This window comes from Molothrus ater, chromosome 1, assembly GCF_012460135.2.
Source record: "Molothrus ater isolate BHLD 08-10-18 breed brown headed cowbird chromosome 1, BPBGC_Mater_1.1, whole genome shotgun sequence".
Lineage (NCBI taxonomy): Eukaryota > Metazoa > Chordata > Aves > Passeriformes > Icteridae > Molothrus > Molothrus ater.
The window spans coordinates 118,842,071-118,860,297 of NC_050478.2; the positions used below are offsets into that span (position 1 = coordinate 118,842,071).

At 37.9% G+C, this 18,227-nt stretch overlaps 1 protein-coding gene across 1 annotated transcript in view; it reads right to left on the reverse strand.

Moving 5' to 3' along the window:
* Positions 1-225: 225 nt before the first annotated feature.
* ARFGEF1 (ADP ribosylation factor guanine nucleotide exchange factor 1) overlaps positions 226-18,227 on the reverse strand; it is an 84,788-nt gene continuing 66,786 nt past the window's right edge. The window contains exons 24-39 of the mRNA XM_036401741.2: positions 17,298-17,338; positions 17,040-17,209; positions 16,258-16,409; positions 15,924-16,096; positions 14,814-14,974; positions 14,042-14,172; positions 13,073-13,202; positions 11,959-12,094; positions 11,732-11,870; positions 7,255-7,324; positions 5,532-5,661; positions 4,611-4,750; positions 4,059-4,227; positions 3,434-3,572; positions 2,414-2,531; positions 226-1,672 (exon numbers count right to left, since the gene is read on the reverse strand). Coding sequence (XP_036257634.1) covers positions 1,508-1,672; positions 2,414-2,531; positions 3,434-3,572; positions 4,059-4,227; positions 4,611-4,750; positions 5,532-5,661; positions 7,255-7,324; positions 11,732-11,870; positions 11,959-12,094; positions 13,073-13,202; positions 14,042-14,172; positions 14,814-14,974; positions 15,924-16,096; positions 16,258-16,409; positions 17,040-17,209; positions 17,298-17,338 — 2,164 coding nt within the window. The 3' untranslated portion in view covers positions 226-1,507. The remainder of the gene's footprint in view (positions 1,673-2,413; positions 2,532-3,433; positions 3,573-4,058; positions 4,228-4,610; positions 4,751-5,531; positions 5,662-7,254; positions 7,325-11,731; positions 11,871-11,958; positions 12,095-13,072; positions 13,203-14,041; positions 14,173-14,813; positions 14,975-15,923; positions 16,097-16,257; positions 16,410-17,039; positions 17,210-17,297; positions 17,339-18,227) is intronic.

Below are 18,227 nucleotides of genomic sequence, written 5' to 3' on the forward strand. Positions count from 1 at the left end.
AGTTCATGTAGCACTTTTATTCTCTTCCAGCCCTGACCACCTTTTATTTTTTTTTCCCCCTGTATTTGTCTCTAACAGGGAGAAGAGGCATCCCAGTCACCCAGAGAGCACCCAGCTTTCTGCTCCTTGGGTCTGGAGTTTGCTCCTTTAAAACAAAAGCATGAGAGGCAAAGCAAACTGTAAAACAAGTAGCTGTGGATTAGACTGGTTTTGATTGCACTGATGAAAGAGTTCAAAAACTTTATTGACCTATAACCTGATTAGAATATGCCAGATGAGAACCAAATATTGTACAGAAAGTTGTACAGAATTTTTTTTTACATAGAAAACTTTACATATCTGTACCATATACATTTTGTCCATCTGAAAAAAATTTCTACATCCATTGTAATACAGAATGCTTGACAATCTCGTCTGTTAACCATCAGAGCACAATTCACAGTATGAATACATTTCCAATAAATTTAACCATCCCCAAACCATGCCAGATTTGTTACTTGAATATATCCAACATTAAATTCTGTACATAAGAGTGAAATCTACATCAAACAAAAAAACATCTGACAGCAGACACAACCTAGACTTGTTTGCAGTGATTCAAGTTCCAGTCCTTGAAAGATCATCATTTCAATGGCTCCTTATATTTCAAAGCCCTAAAACAAGTATATTACAGGTAGTTATGTCAGTCGTGATATTTCTACCGCTGTTCTTGACAAAAGTCGGCAACAATAACTTCTGGGCTACAATGAATGAAACAAAACAAAACAAAAATAACAAAAAAGGAAGAAGAAAAAAAATCACAACCCAAAAAAGAAACCCAAACTTCTAGTGCATTTGGTAAACAAGGAAGAGTTATGGGCTTTCAACAAATCAGTATTACAGAAATAAAATAATTTGGGAAGAACTGTATAGTGTTAAAGAGTTTATATTACAGATCTGCATCTCTGTACATTTTCACAGAAGGATGATTACCAATGTCTCAGACAGCCTGAGTGTGCAAAAATCTTAGAATATCAGACATAGTTGCTAAATATTTTTTTCCATGAACAATAATCTCCATTTTCTTTTCACTATAAACATTTTATCCTTCAAAATACAGCTCTCCTGAGTTGTACTTCTCGCAGAAGCTCAAACCTTTACATATATATGTTTCTTTGGGTACACTTCACTTTCACACCCGCCATAAACATCTGTTGCTATGCTGCTGTCTAGGACAGTAAAGGACACTGCAGCCCGTGCTGACGAGGGGGACTGTGCTATAAACTGGCTCTGTGCTCAGCAGGAGCCAGGCAAGAGAAACCGATGAGAGAGAATCCGCCAGGAAAGAGAGGGACTGGAGTGCTGCAAGCCTTAATTACAGTTGGAAGCGTCCTTACCGTTCACCCTTGGATACAACGTTGCCAGAGAAAGAAACCATTTACATGGAGACCCAGACAGAATGGCCCAGCTACCTGGCCCTTTTATTTAGCTGAGGAATATAAACTTGGAAACAGAGCATCACTATCTGCTAATGCTTGCTTATTCCAGGCTCTTGTTCTGGTGGTTGGGATATCTGGAAAACCACCCCGATCCGCAGGAAAAACCTTCGCAACACAGCCCGGAGCTCGGGAATAAGGTCAAACTGCATGATTTCACACAGCAAAGGATAGTAGAATGAGGCATGGGCCTTGAACTGAGGAGAAAACAAACAAGAAATGACTCTATTATACATGGGTACACCTTAGAAAGCACACTGCAAAAACAGAATTTTAAATACTCTCCCAAATGAGGGCGAGAAACGCACCAAGTGACAAGCAGGAACACCTTTACAACTGAAATTAGCAGTGCTAGAATAAGGCTAAGACAGCTGTGATACACTCTGACAGATGCTCACCAGCTACACAAAGCTCCTTACTAATGCTTATTCTCCAAGAGGAAATATTTTTCTATTATGAGTTTTTTTTCTTGCAGTTGGCCTTTTTCATCACTTAATTATTGCAGCCAGGTGTTCTTAGAGGGAGATTAAACAGGGATTTATTTACTGCAGAACTGCTTTGGAGAAGGTCAAGGTGTACGTGTACCTGCAGCACTGGCAGCAGAAACAAGAGTTAATTCTTTGAATAAAGTATCATCACTAATTGTCTTCCTCAGCAGGAGAGGGGTAAAAACAATTTAACACACACTTCCAAAGGATTCCAGCATCTTTAAACTTCTCTGACACGTTTTATGTTATCACTCATTGCACCTTCACACTGAATTATTAGTGTCAGTATCTGTCAAGTGCAGTTTGAATGTCTATTCCCTCAACACAAGAGTGTCTACAGAGCAGCAGGAGCTTTTAAAGTCAAGTCTGTAACTGTGTGTGATGAACCAGTCTGGAACTACTTCTTACCTGTACATGTCATCTCAAACATCACTGCAAACAGTTACTTACCCTTTCATCACTTATCTTCAGGACTTTAGTCAAAAATAAGAGTAAAAGGTTAGTCCAGGCTTCCCGATGACTTTCTGATGTAAGAGTGAGGAAATAGCTCAGAGCCTCGCTGCAGACACTGGAGACAAAAGACACAAAAAATAACAACTCACATTTCCTTCTGAGCTCTACTGCAGAAAGAGAGCTCTGGCTTTGCAAATTCTGGCAGTGTAAAGCCCTGGTGTAGTACAGCATTGCTTTATGAAAGCTTCTCTAAGCCTGGTTAATGACAGAAGGCAGTGACCTTGTTCAAGTCAAATCCAAAGTCCTAGGACTTCAGTAATAAATAAGCTGACAAAACGTGATTATACTGTCTGTGAATGCATTTGAAACATATCAAGTGCTCTTTGAGAGGTATCTGACAAACCATTATGTGGGCTTTAGGAATATCTCATGTTGATGTAACCAGGCAGTTTTCAGCTCTGCTTCCTAGTCTGTGAACCTTGGAGTCTTAGCCTTAAGTGTTGCTGTTGAGGTTTAAAGCCCTCCCTTACTCCACCAGTTGCTTGAAAACTTTATAAACAAAGAACATTCAGATCAATAACCAAAGAGCCAAAGGCCTCTGTATGCTCTGTAAGGCTGCTAAAGCCCAGTGTCCATTTCTGAAAATGAGAACAAACAGTGCCACTTCCCTAAAATACCTGAGGTTAGTGAAAGAAAAAATGGGGTTTCGGTGATAGCTGCTTTCCTTTTTAAAGGAGAGCCCCCACCTACCCACATGATACAAAAAAAGAGGTGGAAAAAAATCTTTTTTCTCCCGGCAAAACATGTAATGAGAACAAAAAGGAGAGACAGCATCACTAGCTGGAGGCACAGCACTCCCCACAGAACATAGAACTCTTAATATTAGCTGTGACCACCACACACAGGTGTTGGCTTTAGAAGTTTACTGCAAACAGAGATGGTCTATCCTTCTAAATAACCCACTCCTTTTCTTTAACAGCAGAAATCATTCAACAGGCTCAGCTCCATGGGCCTTACTTCAGCAGCCTCTGCTGGACCTCCTCCCAGGCGCTGGTGCGGCTCTCGTCCATGTACATGCGGAACAGGATGCGCAGCCCGCAGGCCAGGCTGCTCGTCTCCTGCTTCAGCAGGTTGGGCTTGGACTTGCCTTTGAAACCTACATCAATTCCAAGCATACATTCAGATTTTTGGTTCAGTTTCTTACAGTCCCCCACTTCTCTTTCTAACCATCTTCTGCACACAGACAGAACCACCACCTCAGGTAATTAATTTCTCATAATATTTATGACAATGGAGCATTGCTAAAAATTAACCTGTTTATATATGGCATAATTGTGTTTGGCACCCATTTTTAGTATCAGCTTATAACTGGCTGTGAAACCTGTGTTTGTCCCTGCAGTTTCCGAGCATGGGACTCACACCTACAGCCAAGAATCAGCTTGGCAGCTGTACCTCAGTGAAACTTTGAATTTTAGGAAACCAGAGATATTTGCACCTCCTCAGATTAGGTCTCCTCCCTTTATGAATCCTATACTTACAGAGCTAAAGCTTCAACTTTTACATTTAGCATCGAAGTACTCCTGACCTATTTTTGGGTCAATTCACGTTGTCACAAAGTATTTCTTCAAGAGGACTGACTCACCTGCTTTCCAGAGAGCAGTTCTTTGTTCATTGTTTGAATTAAATGCTTTAGCAAATCTGTGAGATTCCAGCAGACAATCGAGAAGTTTGAAAAGCTGCTGTGATGTTAGGAAACGATACATCCCTTGATCCTGTGTATCCACATGGACATCAAAGTCTACTGCATCTCTCTATTGAAAAAAGAGGAAAAGGAAGAAAAAGATTTGAAGTAAAAATTCACAACTGTTTTCAGCAAGCTCCTGTGATAACTCGATCCTACCCTGTGTTTACATCTGTACTTGTACTTAAACTTCAAACTGTATTAAAGGTTGTATCCACATCCCAGATATATAAATCCCTTTGAGCAATACATGTTTTAATCTCCACAGTGCTGCCCTGGCACAGCAAATGCAATTTAACAGAACTTGTAAAAGATCTCAACAGGCCAATGGAAATTCTCAAACGCATGTAAAAATTGTCAATTAGCAGATGCTACAGGAGTTCAAGAAACTTTATCTTAACACCTTTGGAGGAAAAGGTGTTAAAAAGAGAGGTACCTATCAGTTCCACTTACTTGTGCTGCTGCTAGATTCTCTGCATCCTCTTTTTTGCTAGTCGCTGGGAAGAACACAATGTTGTCGATCGTCTGAATGAGTTCCAGCTGTACAACACACTTGATCAAAAGAGCAGCAAATAACTTCTGTTCTGGAAATTCTTTAAAGGAAAGAAAGTTCCTTGTTAACTAAAGAACTTTTCTGAGCTGTTCTGAGGGCACGCTGAAGAACAGTTTAACCTCAAGCACATGTGTAAACCAAACCTGGAATCCACCTGCTGGAATTACCAGGAGAGATCACCATATTACCAACTGGAACTTAAAACCCTGTTTCCTGAAGCTGTGATACATTGCATCAGCCTGGTTTAGTGTTACCTAAAAGTCACCAAAATGAGTGACTTGAACCTTCAGTGCAATAGCAAGAGCCAGGGGCTGTTCCCAGGCAGGAGGCTTAGCACAGCATTGGTACCGTGCTTGTTTGCAGCTGTGGCAAGTACTAATGAAACACATGACCATTTTAAGCAATGAAACATAACTGCACAAGGATCTTAAATAAGGGTTTGATAAACTCTCTTCAAATGATAGACAGAATTCTTTTTCAGCTACTACTTCTGTTGCATTTTGCACTGAAAAATCTCTGCTCCTAAGAAAAGAAATCTCACACAGCACTGTAAGGAGATTGTTATTTTTAATATTTTGCTTTGGGTAAAAGCCTAGAAGCTTGCAGTTGAACTCTTAGATTTTTAAAACACAGGCAAAAAATGTGGACCCACAGGAGTCCAAGAGAATTCTGTCATACTACAAGAAGACAAAAATTTAAACAATGTGATTTCTTCACATCATGTTTCTGAAGTCCCAGCTGGGACTGTAACTAATATATCAAACATCCAGTACATACTACTCTACACAGATAAGAATTCCAAACCCCTGCAGAGTACACACTTGCTGCTGGCCTGGCTTTAGTCGCTTCCTCCGCTACCGTGGCCCCTGTGCTGGGCTGAAATGGGCGTCCATCTGAAGGTCGGGGCTGGATGGAGTCATGGATATCTACTGACTTCTGGGAGATTGTATCCTGAAAAGAAAAAAAAAGGAAAATTAAGTAATTAACTTACAGAAAACTTCTGGTAATTGGTAATAGTGCTGTGCAATGCTGTGCAGAGCTCATCGAGACATTTGCTGTTTCAATACTGCGCTTTCATTCACGTTAGTCATACTTGCTACGAGTATTCATGAAAGATGTACCAGAAAGATGAGCTACTAAGAAACAACTGAAAATTTAACAAGTAACAAATACTTAAGTAAACAGAAAAGGAAACGAGCAGCATTTTTCAGATAGGTTTTTGCACTCCCTCCAAGCATTTCTTCTGTCACCCAAGAGTTACTACAGCTTTTACCAGATCAAGAGTAGGAGGTTTGCCAGGTTCCTGTAAAGAGCACCTCAGCTTCTCGTATCAGTAGATAACCAAAGTTTTAATCTCTACTAAGTAAAAATATGTATTTTAATAGGTATCATGTCTACTGACAGCAAAACACTCCATCATATTTGAGCAACCTAAAGAAAAATGAGATTAAAATATCCAAAGCCTGCGAAGGTTCAAACCTACTAAATGAGACAGCCAAAATATTTGTCCTTTAGAGTCATTTATTACACAAGTTCTGTTAATTCTGAAGTTGCAAAATATCTTTTTACACAGAAGACAAAAATATTTTTTAAAAACATTAATGTTAAACTATTTCAAAGGGAAAAGATCTTTCAATTTACTCAAGACTAAGACATTTATTTGCCATTTATGCATGCTATTATATTTGACATAAATGGATCAAAAATATAGCCAATATGTTGAGATCAAACCACTATAAATGAGTCATGGTACAACACAAAGGTACAATACCCATATATTGAGAACTGGCCTTCACAGACATTTACTTTGTTTAAGCTAAATTATGGTAACACTTCATAAAGATAAATGGAGGGAGTCAGGCTCTCTTAGTAAAGCTCATCTGGACCATTATCCTTGAGTAACTTGTATCAAGTTCTTCATTAATCTATACAGAACTTTATGCAGCAATCTTGTGAGAATGTCCAAAAGCTAAACTAATTCTCATCAGCAGCAAAGCAGCTACAGGAGCTGTCACTTGCAGGCAAATCCAGACTTCACATCAGTTTCTTCAATCAACACTATGAAATCTGATAGTTATAAAAATTTTCTACTTTAAATAGATATTTAAGGTCTTATTACAAGAGAAAATTTGGAGGAAAAAGAAGTCAATCTGTCAATCTATCCCTCTTCAGCAGTTCCTCTTCTTTCCAGTACAGCAAAATGAAAGAAAACCATGACCCAAACCATGAACAACTCAAAGCCCAAATACAGTATTAGAGAAACCTGCCAGACACAGGACATTACCTAAAACAAACACAGGTAACTACCTACAGCCAATTTATGGAAGTCAACTTTGCTGCAAACAAATACATACTTCTTTATCAATTAATTCCTTGCCATTTCTAAATGTTAAATAGCACTTGAGCTGGAAAAACAAATCACATAAATCAAAACTGAGAAATTTATTTAAGACAAGTATATTTTTCACCTATTCTACATCACAACACATTTGTACTGAGCTCTTGCAATCTTAAATTATTGTTTTATTTATTTCAGCAGCTTACCAGCTTTTCTTTTGCATCAGAGGGAGAGCCAGAGCAGAACTCCCCACCGACTGGTCTCCAAGTCAGCAGCCTTGAAAACACAACACCAGTCCCAAATTTACTAAGTTTCAAATATAAATCAGAACCAACACTCTAAAAACTCCCTTCAACATGATGTGGGGTTTTTGCATTAATTTCAATTCTAAGTGCACTTTATTTTTTCACACATTTAAAAGTGTTTGCTGCACTTCAACATTTCTGTCAACTACCTTGGATAGACAAGTGGACTATACTGAGGTGGATTAGCTTTTCTCAGAAATTCTGGATTTGTCTTAAGGCAGAGTTTTAGTGTCATTAGTGGGTCTCTCCTCCCACACTGCCTTAAGCTTGACCTAGAATAAGGAATGAATCTACTCCAGAAGAAACCTCACGAACATTTGGAAACGTTTTGCATTGTCTGTCTGGGGTATATTCCAGGTTTAAGTTTCTATTTCCACTTAAAAATTCAACACTTCCACTCAGGATTCATTGCTGTTATGAGGTATCAAATCACTGACAATATTTCTGATCTCTTCCCTGCTGATTTCCTATAGGAAACTGCTGTCTTGAGGATCTTAACCTTAGCACTAAAAATTTCTCCATTAGTTGTAACTTACTGAGACTGTCTGTGCCTGCCAAGAATTGAGGGAAATTGGATTAAATAACTTAAGTTGTCCCATTGTTTCTTGTTCTATCCAATCTACTGCTGCAAAGTAAGATTGGAGTTACTTGTCATTGTCATGATCTCAAACTCTTTAGTCTTCATCTGTGTGAGGTAACACATATTGGACATTTGTGTCTGCATTTCCTAAGGGAGAGCTTTTACACAAAGTTAAGCATCCTAAGTGAATGTACCACTGATCTCCAGAAAACTGAATACTGGATAACTAAAAAGACAAATTGGAGATAAGAAAAGATAAAATCTTGAGGCATGTAATAAGGCAACAAATAAAGTAGAACAGAGAACTGAATTGATTCTTGAAAGCTGCAAGAACATAGATTGAGGCATTGGGATAATGAGCCATTATGAGCTGGTAGAGGCTGGACCATCATAATCTGTGCAAGGAACCAATTCTAACTCTTGAATTTTTTGAAGACAAGAGGGCACTCACACTGGATTTCTCAGCACCAGAAAGCCAAAACTCACTCTTATGAAGCTTCAGAAAACTTAAATTAACAAAAATTATAAACAGAAGAGAAATTAAGCTAAATGAAAAATTAAAGAAACTATTTAAAAAAGCAAAAATTGATATGCTGGACGAGCAAAGAGTGAGGTGGACTGAAAACTGACTGAACAGGTAAGCCAAGAGGATGGTGATTTAGGTGCCCAGAATCTAGCTGGAGGCCAGTGGTACAGTGGTCAGTACTGGGTTCAATCTGTCCATCTTAATGGTCTGGGTGATGGGGCAGAGAGGACTCTCAGGAAGCTGGAAGACACAAAGTAGGAGGAGTGGCTGATACACCAGAGGGTCATGCTGCTATCCAGAGGGACCTCCACAGGCTGGAGAATGGGCTGATGGGAACCCTGTGCAGTTCAGGGAGGGAAGAAGGAAGTTCTCCACCTGGGGAGGAGCAAGGCCACACCCCAGGACGTGCTGGGGCTGCCCAGCTGGGGAGCAGCTTGGCCTGCAGAGAAGGCCCTGGGGATCCTGGTGGACACCAGGCTGGACGTGAGTGAGCAGGGTGCCCTTGCTGCAGAGAAAGCAAATGCTGTCCTGGGCTGTGTGAGGAGAGCTGCCAGCAGGTGGGAAGGGGATCCTGCCCCTCTGCTCAGCACTGTGGCCAGTCCTGGGCTCCCCAGTTTGAGAGACATAGACCTACTGGAGAAAGTTGAGCAAAAAGCCACAAAGGTGAAGAAGGAACCAGAGCATCTCTCCCATGAGGAGAGTCTGAGACAACAGGGACTGTCCAGCCTGGAGAAGAAAAGGCTCAGGACATCTCATCAACACACTAAAATTGTCTGAAATGTGGGGGCAAAGCAGAGCCAGGCTTCTTCCAGTGATTCACAATGCCAGGACCAGAGGCAATGGTACAAACACAGGAAGTTTCCTATGAGCATTAGGAAACACCTTTTCACTGTGAGGGTGATCAAGCGTAAGGCAGAGGTTGCTCAGAAAGGATGTGGAGCTTCCCTCCTTGGAGATATTTGAAAGTCAGGACATGGTGCTGGGAAAAGTACTCTGGGGTGGCCATGCCTAAGCACAGGGGTTGGGTCACAAAAGCTCCAGAGTCCTTTCCAACTTCAGCCATTCTGTGTCATTCTGTATGAGTATCTCCAGCTATCAACACCTCAGTGATCTGCAGAAGCTTGGCAGCAGCATGGTTTGTGGTTTTCCAGTAACTGATCCTTGCAGAAATTGGTAGCTGGTATAATACTAAATATAATAGTACATTTTTCAAACAAGGAAATATGATCAACTCTCTTTGCAAAAAAAGTAACTTGCCAAGAACCAGCAGAGGCTGATACTGCAACTAAGAACTCATGCAGCCAATGCTGCAGCTCTTAAATTAGAGAAGCTGCACAACACTTGGAAGATGTTTCATATGAATGCTAAAAAAGAACAAATGAAACTCTACCTGATCAGACTAATAAGAACTTCTGCCAGAGGGTACTTTACACTCCAGAGATTCACAGCCTCTCACTATTTGAAGGCAACTGGCAATAAAGCACTTGCCCATAAAGTTTTCATATATAACACCATGTGATTTGTCTGTCTTCATTTCAACATTAACTACTGTGTTACTTCCAGGCATGGAAAAACAAAGGTAAAGAGATCATTTGCCTTCTCTAAGCACTGAGGCAGGCACCACAACAAGTTGAATATTAAAACTGGGTGGTTTTATTAAAACTGGTAAACATGATAAACATGATAAACATGTTTTTGCATTGTCAAAATAATAAAATAATAAAAACGCAGGCATGGAGGGGAGAAAAAGCTTGATTGCAAAAAAAAAAAAAAAGGCTAATAGAGGGTCTAAGAAATAAAATATGAAATATCAGCCAAACCAGGAGTCTCAGAAAAGAACCAGATGCCATAAAAAGAGAGGCAAAAAAGAAGTATCCTCCTAGGACTCAGAAAGAGAAGGAAAAAAAAAAGATGTGTACCCTCACAAAAAATTGAAATAAGACTACAAAAGTTGGGAACCTCCCAGAAATTTAAAAAGGAATAACATAATGAAGTTCTGAAAAGATGGTAGAGAAAGATTAAAAGAGAAAGAAAGAGAAAGTTAAAGGAAGGAGTTGGATACTCTCCTAAGGAAAAGAACCCATTTGAGAAGCAGAAGGGCCTCAACATCAAAGTGAATAATGCACATATTTCAAATTAGATATAACTAAAGGCAACAAGAGTATTTTGAGTATGTCTAAATATTAAGATATTCAAAATGCTGCTCTAGAAAGGTTTCTAATATTCAATTATAAGAATACCCAGAAATTTAAGTTTTGATCATAAGCTGAAACCAAAGCAAATCTTCTGCTAGTGAATATTAACTTCAAAATCTTTCCAAGTACAGTACAACCCTAATAAGTTAGGGTTAATTCAGCTAGACTTCCACATCCAGAGATGTGGCTTCCAATTTTATTTTTGGCAGTTACCAAAATACAGAAATATCTTGCTAGCTCCCAAATATTTCAGCTTCATTTTATACTTATTTTTTGATGGAATTAATTTATAGCTACTTACTTAAAAAAAAATAGGTGAGGCAGTGACAGATTTTATCTTTTAATGGATGAATGAAGCTCTCTTACAGTGCTATCTGATATGCAACTCTAAAATTGGAGGAATTTTAGAGGAAAAGGAAAGACTGATATGCAGAAGGTTTCTTTTGCTTCAGTTTTCTTCAGGCCTAAAGTAGGTCCCAGAAGCAAAGAATATGAAGTGGATGAAACACAGCACTTGGAATGGTGCAGCCCTACTCCAAGAAACCTCACGCAGAGTTATCATATGAATGGAAAGAACTACCAAATAGCCAAGAAAATTTTCAGAAAAATATTAAGATTCATATAAACATATGATGGAAATTAACCATCAACCACAGGGACTTAAATCTGTAAGACTGTTGCAGTATTTTAGTATTTTATGGCAAAAACTCCGCCTGTAATTACAAACAGCAAAGCCTGCATCTTCTATTACAAAAAAAGAAAGTAACAAAAAAATCAGATAGTACTTCTCCAAAAATCTAAAACCTTAAAACTGATTCATGTTACATTCTGGGGGTTGTTGGAGAGTTTTTATGCTTATTTCCTGTATAGTATTTTAGTTTTTAACACTTCATCATTAACAGTACAGAAGAATACCTACACCTAATTTATCACCATGTTGCAAGTAAGTCTGTTTCTCTTTAGTCCACACTTAACAGCTTTTTGTTCACCCCACCCACGAGATATCTAAGAGTTTGAAACAGGTAAATAATCTAGCTAAACTATTTTACAAAGTATAAATATGAACAGTTTTCTTACGCATGAGGGATTGTAGTTTTGAAAATATCCAGCATGCAAGTGCAAGTTTTATCCCAGATTTCTAGGGTAAACTTTTCACCATTAAGGATGACAACATTCTCCAAACAGTTTGTACCAGATCGTGCCAGTTGTTCATTGTCTGTAAGAGACAAACAGGGTATTTGTTCATTCACATTCAACAGAGTAAAATGTTAACATTGTTTTAAGATAATTTGTGCAGTTCCTACCTTGCTGCACACACCAGTACAGCTGTGCAAATATATCATCCAAAAGAACATCACTAAGTACTTCTAAATACTGTGTAAATACATCACAGATTGCATAAAGTGCATGGTTACAAGTAGTTGTCATCCATTCAGCTTTCTAGGAGTCAAAAAAAAAGAAGAGTTACAACCTGAAGGTGAAACTTCTGGATAAACGTATAAATGAACATTTATATTTACTCAATTTGCTTTATAGTGACATGAAATTCATTTCTGTATCTCAAAACCTCAAAATTTGGAGGTTTAACTCCTGCTTTGCTAACAAGCAGGTTTAAAAAGAACTACAGGAACAGACAAACAAACAGTCTTAGTGTCCAATCCTACTCAATGATTTAACACCAAGCTAAAGCTGTGTTTAAGCATTTTCCAGGGGAAAAAAATTATTGAAGTGAGACATGTCCTACTACAAATAGCCAGACAAAGCCTCCTAAACAATTGACAATTTTGCTCCTACTTCCAATACTAATAATTTACACATTAGTTACATTTTAAAGGCCATTCCAGTTGTTTTTCAAAGCAGTACCTGGCTCTGGTTTGGCAGATCAAAACCCGAATGGCTGGTCAGAAGTGTGCAATGACAGCACAGCGCTGTTTTGGGTGGTTTATGGTTTTTTTGTGGGTTGGTTGTAGTGGTTTGGTTTCACTTCGGCTGAGGGTTTTTTTTTTTCTGCCTTGTCATCAAAAAATTTCAAAGTAACAGGACTTATTTCCTCTAATTGTGACTTCACTGCTGATTACAAGCTTCACTCAAGTGAGCACGTTGTGTGTCTCAGATTCCAAACATCATGTGTAAAAGCTATAGTTTTTCTTACAACCCCTAGATACATTGCATTTTATGCTATTCTTCTGCTGTTCCCAGTGTAAACTACCAGGTCTTTTATGCATATGGCTTTAAAAAATGAAAAAAGTGACGACACCTGCCAATTAGAATTCCATTAAAACAAAACAAGGCTACTAGAACCACAGGTCCACCATCCAGGTTTTAAGGTTTACCCTACATTACTTGACTAAGTTATATTACAGGTTTTCTACTGTAAATGTAGCTCTCATGTAAATTATCTTCCTCCACTTTTATCACCTCAGTCTGCTGTTCTGGCAGTTTCATGTTGTCAAATATCCTGAAGACAATCCGAAACAAATCTTGCCACCAGTGTTTTTCATAGGTATGGCCATATGTCTTCATTATTTCAAACATTACTGTTAAGCCCCTGAAATGAAGAAAGAACAACTTATACCAAGAGTTACAGAAAGACATGAACAAGACCAAGTAAGTACAGCTACAGCAGCAATAACAAACTCAAAAACTGTTTAGAACAATATAGACACACGAGTATCCAAAACATAAGTAGAAAATCAGCTTGTAAAAAAGCACTTTATAGTTGCAGGCAATAGCCAAAAATATTTTTGAGAGCTGTGGTAAATTAAAATTAAAATAGTAAATGAACTCCTTTACCAAGGGCCACAAAAATTAATAAACAAATATTTCCAGTTAAAAAGTACAGAAGTCTAGAAACAATTATTAACTTTCACCAGCTATAAAGGGAGTCTGGATGCACAGCTCCCATGCCAATGTGTGAATTTAAAGTTATTTGTGTAAAACCCCTCATATTTCACATCAGAACTATAACTGAATATGTTTTACAAGGGAAAAACATATTCCAGAAAAATAAGCAAGTTTTACGTGAAATCAGGGTACAGCTTTGCTTTTTTTAACCATTTCTGCAATCCTCAACCACTTAATGAACCATGGTACAAAACCAGTTTTAAAATCCCCAAGGTAAGTGGGATGAGCAAGGCAGAATGCAATCACAACTACATAACTGTGTTGTTTATTATAACAGAAAATAAAAATTTAAAATATACAGAACACAGACTTAATTTCTGTATTCCAGTGTCTATTTCAAAGGTGTTTGTTGTTTCCACAGTGGTATCACCTGAATTAAACACATAAGTCATTTTACAGTGATTACATTTACCAAGAGTTGTTTTTGTTTCAAAAGTATAAAGTAAACCTTTTAAAATTTGAATTACAAATACTGATTGTTACCTGGTTCTTACATCTAATTTGCATCTATTGATGATACAGGACAACTCAAAGAGAATTGGGAACCATCCTCGCACCCACACTCTGTCTTCAGGAGCTACATTCATATCATCACTTGTGTATTCCTTGAATGCCTTTAGGAAAGGAAACACTGTTAGACAGTCATAGAAGTTAGATTCTTCAAAATAAAACACAACTTGGACTGTAAGCAACAATCTCTCTTTCAAGAGTATTATATCCTGACACCTCAGATGAGCTGGCAATTAAAACAGTAACACTGGGAAAGTGAAGTGTTTTTCAAATTAATGCTTAGTATCTTATGATGAATAAACTTAAAAAATAAACAAGATTACACATTCAAGCACCAGTTTCTGCTTGCAGTTCAGAGTGAGTTTCTTGCTCTCATTTTTTTATAGATAGCTCTGAAAGTGAGGACCTGACCATAACATTTTGAGGGTATCAAACATTTTTGGTTATGCTATTATCCATTTCTTCATATTTCCCAGCAAAGAGCAGATCCTGAGATATGATGTTTCCAACAGCTCTCAGGAATGCAAGTCACCAGCTGAACTGGGTGGCAGGAATGGGCAAAGGGGAATAAAAGAATAGAAAAATCACTGATATTTTCAAAGCCTGTGGCATTTTATACTCCTATTGTTTCTGAATAAAGTACATTTCTCATTAATCCATGAAACTTGAAGGGAAGCCAGTAGAGTTTAGCATATCTATTTTTTCTTTATAAAAGCACTTCTAGTTTAGTTAACACAGACTATACCTGAGGCCTGTCAGACACGTATTTTGCACAGTGGCGAATGAGGCGGATCGCTTCCATACTGGTATCTGGAAATGCTGCATTGCAGGCAAATTCAGACAAGCACTTCACTGCATCCTGGAAAGAATCTATGGTTGCTGGGAAGTGTTTCTCAAACACGATTGCTGAGAGGAAAGTGTGAAAAGGAGAAAAAAAAAGTGTCATGCTTTAAAATGTATTAATTCTAATGTGAACTGTCTGTAACAGAAGTCACGAGAGACTGGTTCATTGATTGGTGCTGTCAAATGCCTGAGTTGTAAGAAAAACTAAAGAAAAAAAAAGTAATATAAAAAAAAAATTACCCAGAGGGCATTTGGGCATTTCATTTTGACAGCGAGTATTAAAAATAAATTAAAGTAAAACCTGGACTAAAGCAGGGAAATGTAATAGTTAAGCAAAACTAGAGCAATGGGCTTACTTTTTAACACTAGTCTGTGTCCCCACAGCTTAAGAGGGACACATGAAGTATGGAGTTCCATCTACTAATGGACCTCCTCGCCAGCAACATGTTGCCTTGTTTTTAAATAGCTGCTTTTGAAGAAAAAAAAGTGCTTCATCAAAGATGAAACAGCTTCATAAACTTGTAGATGTTCAGTGAAAAAAGAGATCCCTTAAAGCCTGGGATCTAGATTAGAATACAGAGAGAGAAAAAATTATCTAGTGCCCCCCTAGCTCAGCACTTTCTCCTAAACGGGCCTTACACAAGCACAATTCAGAATAATAGAAAAAGATAAGCAAACAATATATTAGTAAAATATGTACTTTTTTTTCCCCAGAATATTTCACTTAAACAAAAATGTACACATTAAATAGAATTATCTAAGGCCTGAGTTGTTTTACTACAGAATGCAACAAACAGACAAGTTTTTTTAAAAGGCATAAAGAAAACCAGTTAACTTTACTCTTATTGAATGACTCTGGTAAGCATTTTCCTAGAGGACCAATTGGAAAGTGTAAATCATTGGTTCCAAGACATGAAAGCAGGCTCTACTCTGCAGGCTGTGAGTCAACAAAGCTTCTTGGACCCTGGAGTGACACTCGCTTCCATGATGTCTGAATATTGTCCATACTCACTGACAATGTGTCCTGTAGTCTGGAATGCCAGTTCCACTATACTTTCATCCTGATCTGAGGCTGCCAGATGAAACACTGAGAAAATGTTTTTCCAGCCAGAACGAATGTTAGCAGCCTGGGAATTCACCATCTGTGCAATACACCGTACAACCATGTCTCGAATAGTAGGAGACCTAAATTAGGATAATAAACAATAATTTTTTAAACTGAATTACATAATCAATTTGAATAGTATAATTCTCTAACAACTGATTTTACAAAAGGAATTTGAAATATTAATTGCAGAAGTTGATGCTTGTGATGCCAGGCAATTCAGTTAATTGTATGTTATTACCTGTTTCTCTTCATGATATGTTCAAATGGTCTTAGGAAGTCCTTCTGGAATCGGAAATTAGCAAGTTCTCCTTTCTCCAAGAACTTCATTGACAATTGCCTTAATGAGTCTACTGCAAAAATAGCTACATCTTCATTGGGATTGCAGCCAACCTGAGAATGTAGAATAGAAATGCAGAGTAAGCTTGCATCAGAATTTGTATGGATTCATCACAAGCTGCCTTTACAGTTGATAACAGAGAACTAAGCAGTACTGAAAAATTAATGAAATTAAACAGTAGTCAACTCTAGAAATCACACTGTTTATGCAATTCAACAATCCCTAATTCCAGCTATTTTCTATGTTAAATACGTTAAATAACCTGGCATTTAAAACCTCGTAAAAATAAGCAAGCCATCTAAAAAAGACTTTAACAGCTGTATTAAAAATGCATGTCAAACATTCATTTGATAAAGAGTCAATCTAGACTTGAAGACAACCTCTTAAACCAAGCATCATGAAACATCCCCAAAAACTACAGCACAAAACTAACAGCAGCCAGTTCTAGACTCAAGTAATGATAAATAACATAATGTATACTTTTGTTTTTATATTTATTATACTGAGTACCTCTGCCTTCTCGCTGGTCTTTACTGCTTTACAATTTCTGTGAGTTTAACTTACAGAGAAGGACAGAAAACCCATTATGATTCATATAAGCACCATTTTCCAATAAATCTCAAAATAAAATAATCTGTATCAAGAACTGAAGGAGTATGCACTGTAAGCATTAACAGGGATACCTTGTTAAAATGATCGCCAATAACTTCCCAGATCCTAGACCACTGTAACCTGATCCGGCCCATGTTGTAGTAAGAAATCTCTACTATCTTCTGCAGACTAAACATTCGAGGGTGGGTGGCAGACAGCAGCTCATCCATAGACACAGCACAAAGCCAGCGAACAAAATCCACTGTTAAATGACCACAGGTTTTAATGAAATATTTTTCCAAGGTTCAGTTTACAGGGGTGGGGAGGGATAGAGAAGAGATTAAACCTACCAATAGCATTTCCATCCAACCTTGTAGATCCCGTAAATATTCTGTGAAGCGCAGTTAAAGACATGGTTAAAGTTTCTTAAGAAATGCATCTGTTAAATGTTTTCAAGCCTCCTTGTCTTATTTTTTTAACAATATATAGACAGTCTCTGATTACTTTTATTTATTAAGAAACAATTGATTTTTTACAGTTGTAAAAACATAGTGAGAGTACAGTCAGCTTTTCTCATCCCCGATTGAAATACAGAACTCAAACATCTCCAGAGTGCATAATACCCATTTGCCATGAAAAGTAGGTATTTGAAACACTTCCCATTATGAAGCAGGGAGGGACACTGCAAACCTAAACAGCTATGGTGTGTTTGACATCAAGCTTCCAGTGCACTTGATGTGATTTTACTGCAAGACAACTTTTCATTGAACTGACATTGATCTTGCTGCCTGTACTTCAACCACAGAAATGCTTGTAAGCCTTCAAAGTGATGCCTCTTCATCAATTTTGACAACCATTACAAAAATTATATGTTCTGATTTCTTACATGCTGAGCAAGCAAGATCCATGAACACTTCAGTCTGATCACTACTGTATGATATAGACTGGGAATGTTCATAATATATATTCTGCCTAGCCAAATCCAGTCAAAATAAATGTGATTCATAGAACGGAAGACTGGAATAATAATTTTGGTCATTTCAGAAAACATCCACATGACCTAGAGGAAAGCAGGGAGTCAGTAATTACATTTAGGAGAAAAAGAGTCTGACAATAATGCCCTCAGTACTAAGGCAAAATGAGATTTGCAATCTGTTACTATATACAGCAAATCAAGATTCAGCAGACACTACAGCAGACTCCATTCTGTAAGTCTTCTGCAGTAATTTTTTTATCAGTAAAAAAGCTTCTTGCCTAATCTTTGCCCTGCTCCTTCTTGC